This window comes from Acanthamoeba castellanii (assembly GCF_000313135.1).
Source record: "Acanthamoeba castellanii str. Neff unplaced genomic scaffold scf7180000084758, whole genome shotgun sequence".
NCBI classification, from domain to species: Eukaryota; Discosea; order Longamoebia; family Acanthamoebidae; genus Acanthamoeba; species Acanthamoeba castellanii.
Window position 1 is genome coordinate 129279 of NW_004457380.1, and position 8699 is coordinate 137977.

Genomic DNA, 8699 nt, shown 5'->3' on the forward strand with positions numbered 1-8699 from the left:
CCAATCAGCAATCAGCTCCCAAATATAATTCTTATAACTGACCAACCAGGTTAGCAGGATTGGTTACCTAGCAGGACCACTTATGCTCGCCATGGCGACCAGCGGCTCCACAGACCCGAACTTCTTCAGGTTGGTCCACGACGTGCTGCGCTTGAGGGTGCCCTTGCCGCCCTGCTTGTGGATGACTTCGAGCGGGTGCCCGGCGCCCTTGGGCGTGGCGGGGCACCTGGCCTCGGCCTCCTCTTCAGCCGCGAGCTGGCCCAGCTCCTCGGCGAGGATGCACATCTCGAACGACACCGTGGCCCGCTTCGTCACGCGTCGCTCCTTGACCGTGGCCGCCGCGTGCGAGCTGCTGCGAGGTGAGCACGAGTCGAGGGTGTTGCTTCGCTCGCGGCGCACGGCGTGCGTGAAGGTCGTCATCGTCGGCGCCTCGGCGTCGGCGCTCGACGCGCTCCTCTCGCGGTGGCAAGACGTGACCGCGTCACCGGTGTTGGTGGTAGTGGTAGTGGTACTGGTGGTCGACTTGGTGGTCTCCTTGCGGGTCCTGAACAGGCCCGTGAAGGTTCGTCGCCTTCGCAGCGAGGACGTATCCTCCCTCTTCTTCAAGTCTTCCATCGTTTACTCGCGTGCTCCTTCAGTTATGTTGAGGACTTGGCGAGCTTCTGCTTCTTCTTCTTCTAGAGGATGACCAAGCCAGCCTGTTACGAGAAGGTAGTGGGTGGGTTGTTGTGGTCGGTCGGTCGGTGGTGTTGTCTTCGGCTGGCTGCGCGTTGGGAAGAAGAGGTGCGGCCAATGCTGGGTTTATTTTTATGTGGTGCTGTGGCGTGACGTGATTTGATAGGTACCGGCCGCGGGTCCGAGGAGAGCGGGATTGAGACCTGGTCGGCGTGACCATGGCGAGTTGCCCGTGAGCTGGGATGGTGCAACCACCAATGGCGCGAGTTCCGTGTTAACATTGGTAGCTAGGAAACGGCTAGCAACGTTGCCGCGAGACGGCTCCCAGATGTCGTCTCTCGAACCAGAGCTAAAACCAGATCGCAGGGTGAGGCGCCTCGCAACATACCATGAAGAGGTGACCGATGACCATCACACCAAGCACTTGTCCTTAATCGCGCCCTCCGTGCAGGCCGCATCTCCCGGTGAACAGAAATTGCTCACGCCTTGCAATACCACACCCGCGAGCTACTTTAGGCAGGACAACCGCTCGGTGCTGGCCCAAGAAGCGCAAACGCGACATCGGTGGGATCTACGGTGGAGGTGAGCCTGCTGAGTCAGACAGTCAGTTAACGACCGCTTTGCTTGGCGCGTAGCGGCCGACTTCCTCTGGATTTTCTCTTTTACAGAAGAGAGAAGACGGACGAGAGGCACAACCTGAACCGGTTGTTGCTCAGGAGGAGGATCCATTGCCGTTGTCCTTGGTTGTCTTCCAGGCCTTGAGGCTGCTTCCGATGTTGCTGAATGTCGTCGACTGCTTCCACCGGCTGAAGAGCTTGTTGACCGTTGGTTCGTCCTGACCGGCTGGCGATGATGATGACGGAATCGCCGCCGCCGCCGCCGACGACGACCACGACGACGAGGAAGACAGCTGGCTCCCCTCTCCCTCTTCGCTCGTCGCGCCGCGCGATGTGGATGCGGACGTGAATGACGTATCCCTCCTCTCCGGCTGTGTCTCCTCGCTCTTCTTCTTGTTGGGCGTCATCGGTGTCCCGGCCGTCACCTTAATCACAAATAGATCACCGCAGCGGTGGTGATCATCAGCAGGTGGTGGTGCACGCAATTCGTCACAGCACCACGAGCATTTTAGCCCCGGCGCGCAAACAAGACGCAAAGGCCGGGTACCTCCATGTCGTGAACCATCGACGTGACCGTCTTCTTGAACGACGAGTCCATCACCTGTTACGTTTTTGAGTGTCGTGTGCGGTCGTGCGGTCGTGTGCGTCAGTGGCGGAAAGCCGTGCTGAGCCATCAAGGCTCACGGTGGGGGCAAGCGTTACCCCAAAGTCGTTTTGGAGGGAGGCGAGGCCGGGCAGCAGTCCGTCACGAATCACCTCTTGCGAGAGAAGTACAGCCGAGTCAAGGTTGCAGGCCCATGCGTACAAGGCGGAGGTGTGGGTGGTGTGGTGGTGGTGGTGGTGGTGGTGGTGGTGGTGGTGGTGGTGGTGGTGGTGGTGGTGGTGGTGGTGGTGGTGGTGGTGGTGGTGGTGAAAGGATATCACTCCCGTGGAAGGCCTGGAACGCGTCGAGCAGTGCCTTGGCTATGCTCTGCAGAAGCGAAGTGTCAGTGTGCGTGTGCGGTCGGTGTTTGTCACGTCGTGTTGTGTGTGTCGTGTCGTTGATCGAGTGTCGTGTGTGGTGTGGTGTGTCGTGTGTGGTGTGGTGTGTCGTGTGTGGTGTGTGGTGTGTCGTGTCGTTGGTCGTGTCGTGTGTCGTTGGTCGTGTTACCTTACGCTGTGCTGTGTCTGTACAAGTGTTGTTCTTCTCGGCCATCCGCACCAGCTTCGGCAGCAGGACTTTGTAACAAATGGTGCACAATGATGGTGACGACGATGACGATGACGTTATCAGAAAAAAAAATCACTCTCGCAGGCAGCAATTGAGGTGGGGAGCATACAGGCATCGCGGAAGACAGCTGTAACTTGGGGAATGATCGAGGCAAAGGCGTTGATGAGTTCCTGTGGCGAGACAAGATTGGGTTAGCACTAGACACACACACTCTAAAGTATGCAAAGAATGCTGTGTTTTTGGGGGGGAGGGGAGGGGTACCTGCTGCACGCCGCTGCCCTCGTCCTGCTCCCAGGTCTCGAACTGGACGTTGATCCGCTCGAGCAACTGACGATGCCAAAAGTGAGGAAAAGGAAAAGAAAGAAAAGAAAAGAGGAGAAAAGCTCTTGCAGTGTGGGGCGGGGTACGAGGTTGTCGGGAAAGTTGATCGCCACGTTGCCGATGGGCACTATCGCGGCAGCGCGCACCGATGCCTGTGTGTGTCATGTGTGTCGTGTGTGTCATGTGTGTGTGTCGTGTGTGTCGTGTGTGTCGTGTGTGTCGTGTGTGTCGTGTGTGTGGTGTGTGTCGTGTGCGTCGTGTGGTATACGTCAGAGATTTCGCGGGCGAAGAGCGCCGTGTGGCGTGAGTGTACCTCGATGTCGTTGCCCAGCGTGAGGAGGGCCGGCAGCACCCGCTTCGTCACCTTCGCCTTCTCCATGTACGTGGTCTGCACAAGTGCGGTACCGACGTACAATCAGTAAAAAGGTGGCCGTGTGGTGTGTGTGTGGTGTGGTGTGTGTGGTGTGTGTGTGTGTGTGTGTGTTGTGTGTGGTGTGGTGTGTTGTGTGTGTGGTGTGTGTCTTGGGGCGGCGGCAGGTACCATGTGATCGAAGGTCTTGACGAGCGTCTGGCGCACTTGGGCGGAGGGATGCACCACCAGATCCCACAGGAAGGTCAATATGACGTCCCGCATCTCCTCCGATCGCTTGCTGTTGGTGTCGTTGGTGTCGTTGGTGTCGTTGGTGTCGTTGGTGCCGTTGGTGTCGTTGGTCGTGTCGTGTGTCATTTGCCCAAGGTGAGTGTCACTGTCAGCGAGAGGGACATTCGCGCGCCGGCGCGCGTCATCACCGGAAGAGAGCTACGGTGCGGTACCACAACAGCTCCATGCAGTCGTTGGCCAGGGCGAGGTGCGAGTGGTTCCAGCCGCTCTCCTCGAGCGCGATGTTGATCGTCAGCTCCCTGCGTTGATTGGGGTGTCACGGGAGGGGGAGGAGGGGAGGTGCGTCAACAGAAGACAATCGCTCGGTTGGCAAGCGCCCGACGTGCGACGTACCGAAGGAACGCGGTGAGCTTGTCGTTGCCCAGGAATGGCAGGACGCCCACGGCGAAGACCTGGAGCGCCGCAAGACGCCGGGCCTCCGATTCTATATGTGACACGCACGACCGCACACACACGACCGCACACACACAGCGCACGCACACGCACACGCACACGCACACGCACACGGTCGTGGTGAGACACGCGAGCACACGACAGGCGAAGCTCCCAGGCGGCCAGGGCGGTACCGGGTGCGTTGATCTCCCGCAGGAATTGCGGCTGGAGCACGTACTGCACGAACGCCTCTCCCGTCTCGCGGCACAGTCGCATCACCACGCCCGTCATGCCCTGGAGAGAGGCGGCGGTGGATGATGAGTGGGTAATTAATTTACAGCACTTTTCGAAGCGTGTGGGGTGTGGCGCACCTTGGCCATGATGTTGAGCACCTCGTGCGGCTTCGACTGCTCGGAGACGCCGATCATGGGCACCAGCAGGTCGATCTAATAATAATTATAATAATTATTATAAATATAAATAACAATAATAAATAAATAAATAATTCTTGAAAAAGGAATCTGGTGAAAAGAAGGCCGTCAGGTACCAGCTTGGGGATGTAGACGAAGGTGAGCCACTCGAGCGCAGGCCACGTCGTTCCCTGATGAGCGCGGTTGGGGGTCAAGCCAAGCTGGAGATCGAGACCTCCAGACTGGTGGTGGTGGCAGGTACGTACCTGCTCGAGATTGGTGGCGCAGTGCTCCTTGAGGTACTCGGCCAGCTTGCGGGTGAGATAGCGCCGCTGGTGGGCCGACAGAATGCACAGCGAGTCGCTGCGGAACGCACCACAACAAACGAGCCGTGTGAGTGAGAATTGTGCTGTGTGTGTGTGTGTGTGTGGTGTGTGGTGCGTGTGCGGTGGTGCGTGTGCGTACTTGAGCGTGTTGCTGCGGTGGCGAGTGGCGGTCTTGGCCTCGTCATCAGCGGCCGCTGAGAGAGCGCTGGCGGCGAGCTCGTCATCGGAGGGCAGCGATTCGCCAAAGGGCGAGGACATCAGCACCGACTCGACGAAGCGTGGAATGACAAGCGCGAACGACGACAAAAACACTTCCAGGTGGGCCAAGCGGTGTTCGTTCACCTCCGTTATCTGCAGCCGTCATCAGTGTCGTGTGCGTGTGTGCGTGTTGTGTGTGTGTGCGTGTGTGTGTGTGTGTGTGTGTATGTGTGTGTGTGTGTGTGTGGTCATATGTGTGTGTTGGAGAGTGTCCGCACCTCTGAGAAGTTCTGGATCTGTGCCAAGAGCGTTGTGAGAAGGCGGGACGACATGTAGTCCAGCGTGTCCGCCCAATCCACCAGCATCGGCAAAAATATGTCCTATCATTGCCGTCATGGAAAATTGATCAGTAAAGCGAAAGCGAAAGCGAAACAACAATAGAATGAAATGTTATTTGGCAAATGATACCTGAGTCATCTGCACGACGGACGGGTCGGGATCTTTGAGGAGACGGAACAGCAGCACTTGGATTTGTTGGTATTTGTTGGCCTCGTTATCGTCGAGGCAGCTGATGAGGATGCCCAGATTGCGCGCCACCGCCAAGCGCACGAGGGGCGATTTGTCGTCCAGCAGTTGAATCAAAATCGACAGTATGAGCGAGGCCCGCAGCTCCTGTCGTGTGCGTGTGCGGTCATGCGTGTGCGGTCGTGCGTGTGCGTGTGTGGTGAGTAAATGATGATCGTTTCGCAGAGTTTAGTTCAGGTGAGCGTACGGTTTGCACGAACGGAGCGAGGGCACCGCAGGACTCGGCGACCAGGACCCGCCGCTCCTTGTGCTTGGAGGAAATCTGTTCCCAGCACTGGGGCAGCAGTTCGGAGCCCGTTCGGTCCTGCCCGATGATCTGCGCCAGCGCAACACAGCCGGCCATGATAATCTGTCGACAGCGCGCAGACGACACACACACGACACACACACGACACACACGACACACACGACACACACACCGTATATCCATCAGTTCACGACACAAACCCGTGAGTGTTCGATAACTGGCAAACAAGACAGACTGGGGAGGTAGAGTTACCCGTCGCTGGTTCTCGTCGGGTATTTTGATGAGGTTGAAGAGCATTTGTGTGAGGTGGTCTCGCGTCTTGGTGTCCGGGTGCTGGCGGATGGCCACCAGGATTACCGGTATGAGCTCCTGGGTGTTGGTTGGCCAAGCACAGCATGAGTCACACGGCAAAACGGACAACACACGACACACACACACACACACGACACACACGGCACGCACACGCACGACGACGTACCTCGCGCGTGTTGAGAAGCACACCCGGAACGATATGCGGGAGGCATTCGGCTACGATCTTGACTGCGCCTTGGTTGTCCCGCTCCACCGTCACAATGCGCTCCACCTGTGCGCGCGAGTAATTGGTGTCATCCGCAGCCAGAGACATATCATCAGAGCATGTCCAGACGAGACAATGCGCCCGAGCGAACCTCTTTCTGTATGCGCGTCGCATCGGCAATGGATGTCTTTCGCAGATTCCGGAGCAGTCGATGACTGCGCCGTCGCTGTTGAATGAAAGAAGAAGGAAGGAAAGCGAAAGCGAAAGAGAGAGAGAGAGAAAACGTGAGTGTGAATATCGCAATGCGCTCTCCATGCACGCTAGGAAGAAAGGAATGAAACTACGCACGCGCATGTTTTCCCTGTTCTTGGCGTCCTGCTCTTGCGAGTCCTCCGCTTCCATGGCTTGAATTGGGGTTGCTTCCACCAGCTCGCTTCCACCGGTGGCGCTGTCGCCCGCGGCTGCTGCTTCGTTGCTGTCGGCCTTGGCCTCTTCCTCTTCTTCGCCCTCCTTGGTCACCAGTTCCAACGGCGGGGGCGACGCCGGGCGCTCGGAGGGCTGGCTCTGCCTGAGGACCGGTACCGGCGTGAGGCTGCCGTCGCGCTTCTTGTCGCCGGTGCGCACGCGCATGTAGTCGAGCTCGTTCTCGACGTGCTGCTTCTCCTCGACCAGCTTGGCGATGCGCTCCTCCAGGGCGTCGAGTCGCTCCTGATACCTGACATTGCTGGCCTTGGCCTCCTTCAACTCCGCCTGTTATGAAGTGCGGTCAGCAGCAGAAAACACTTCGCGCGCACTCACGCTCGCACCAGTCACCGCGCGCACACACCACACGACACACAAAGCAACACAACACAACACGACACGACACGACACGACACGACGCATGACACACACCTGCACAGCGCTCAGGTGTTGGACAGCCGGGTTGTGGTGGTAGTGGCGCTGGAGCGCGGTGAGCGACTGTGGGGCTGATGCTCCGGCTTTGCCTTTGTGTTCTTCTTCCGGGAGCGGGTCCAGCTCGTCCTCGGCCTCCTCGACGAAGGTGATGGCCGTCAGCTTGTAGCCACGCTCGACCAGGTACCGCTTGACCATGTGGTTGATCGTGCGGCGCTCCCTCTCGCTCGGCGGGCTGTTGTCCACGGGTCCCTTCGCCGCCGCTGCCGCCGCCGTCTCTGCCGGCTCACCGCTGGGCCGGCCCACGCCCGAGGCCCCAGCGGCCGGTGGCTGGTGAGTGCGAAGCTGCGTGAGCTCGGCCTTGAGCGACTGGTTGTCGTCCTTGGATAGGCGGAGCTCGTGCTCGAGTCGCACGATCTGGTCCTGTAGTGCGTACGCGAACGTCAAGTAGAGAGCGAGGCGTGTAAGCGAACGTGTCGTGTGCGCACCTCCTTCTCCTTTACGACGCGTGAGAGCTCGTTCGAGGTACGGCCAATGACTGGCGTGCCCCTGCCCGAACCAGGCGAGCTCTGCCAATAAAGATACATGATTAAGAAACATGAATGATGAATTAAATGAATAAATAAATCTTGAGGGGTACCGTGGTGTCGTTGTGGCCTGCTTCGCTGGCCTCGAAACGTTGCCTGAGGAAATCTAATTCTTGGCCTTTGGGGCACTCTTGATAGAATTTGAGGGCTGTCTGCAGCAGGTTCTTCTCCACAAGGTAGCGGCCCACAGCCTCCTCGCTCATGGTGGCCGCATCAGTGGTCACGCCTTGGGCAACGCTTTCTACATCTTCCTTCTTTCCTGCTCCACTTTCCCCATCTGTCAATCGTGTTGCCGAATCGCCCTCATCCTCGAAAGAGAGCACTTCATAATCGTCATCGAAGGGATTCCTGTGCTCCATCTTCCTCTAGGAAATCAGAACAAGCGAGCCGGGTGCACACTCTCTGTGCATCGATTCACCACCAGTGGTTATATTTTTAATCTATTTTTGTTTCTTTGGATCAAAGCACAAAATAAGAAAATAAACAAATTAAATTCACTCTTCATTTTCGTCTTCTTCGGAGGCGCTGCCGTCGAAGTGGGTCAAGGCCGTCTGCTTGCGGGAGCGCTCGTCGGTGAGTGCGCACAGCTGGGCCAGGTCGCTGGGCGGACATTGCCAGTACGGAATGCTTGCAGGCTGCTTGCTCAACCACGTGAAGGCAGCCACCACGCGCTTCTCCATCTCTTGCCTTACCTCTGTGATTGGCGTGTGCGGTGGTGCGTGTGCGTTTGTTGGTGTGAGTGGTGGACCCGAGGGCGGAAACGAGTCCTCGTCCTGGAGAGCCGCGGTGGTACCCCGAGGCGTGTAACCCTTGTCGGACATGGCGAAGGCCGTAACGAGAAAGATCACCGGTCCTGCATAGTAGGGGCACTGATGCGCCGGCTCCACAAACGTCGGAATCTGCACCCGCCAACGCAAACGCGAACGCGATGCACGACAGCACAAAGCTCAGCAAACATGCCGCTGCTTCCACACGCGGGGGAGAAGAAGCCAGGCACCTTGAGGCGCTCACGGATGCTGGCAAGGTCAACGTCACTGGTTGACTTGGGGTTGATCAGATGCAGATTGAGGCACAGTCCC

At 58.1% G+C, this 8699-nt stretch overlaps 4 protein-coding genes across 4 annotated transcripts in view; 1 reads left to right on the forward strand and 3 right to left on the reverse strand.

The window, feature by feature from the left end:
- Positions 1–63: 63 nt before the first annotated feature.
- Positions 64–615, reverse strand: ACA1_212200 (uncharacterized protein; the record flags this gene model as incomplete). Its single annotated transcript, XM_004336979.1, has 1 exon — positions 64–615. One exon carries the CDS (start codon positions 613–615, stop codon positions 64–66), a length of 552 nt encoding a protein of 183 aa, XP_004337027.1.
- A 772-nt stretch (positions 616–1387) lies between these two features.
- On the reverse strand, positions 1388–7979 carry ACA1_212210 (HEAT repeat domain containing protein; the record flags this gene model as incomplete). Its single annotated transcript, XM_004336980.1, has 27 exons — positions 1388–1717; positions 1840–1893; positions 1995–2050; positions 2217–2262; positions 2443–2510; positions 2612–2672; positions 2764–2829; positions 2910–2975; positions 3137–3211; positions 3365–3473; positions 3613–3723; positions 3818–3908; positions 4051–4150; positions 4228–4302; positions 4404–4457; positions 4533–4629; positions 4732–4943; positions 5069–5170; positions 5316–5462; positions 5563–5724; positions 5875–5991; positions 6101–6205; positions 6291–6365; positions 6488–6889; positions 7034–7456; positions 7522–7602; positions 7674–7979. The coding sequence occupies 27 exons, from the start codon at positions 7977–7979 to the stop codon at positions 1388–1390; spliced, it is 3591 nt and encodes a 1196-aa protein (XP_004337028.1).
- A 135-nt stretch (positions 7980–8114) lies between these two features.
- ACA1_212220 (uncharacterized protein) lies at positions 8115–8441 on the reverse strand (the record flags this gene model as incomplete). The annotated part of the gene is made up of 2 exons (XM_004336981.1): positions 8115–8314; positions 8369–8441. 2 exons carry the CDS (start codon positions 8439–8441, stop codon positions 8115–8117), a joined length of 273 nt encoding a protein of 90 aa, XP_004337029.1.
- Positions 8442–8548: 107 nt separating this feature from the next.
- The window catches only part of ACA1_212230 (uncharacterized protein), a gene marked incomplete at both ends in the record, with an annotated part of 590 nt that continues 439 nt past the window's right edge, over positions 8549–8699 (forward strand). The window contains one exon of the mRNA XM_004336982.1: positions 8549–8650. Within this exon, the coding sequence (XP_004337030.1) occupies positions 8549–8650 (102 nt within the window). The remainder of the gene's footprint in view (positions 8651–8699) is intronic.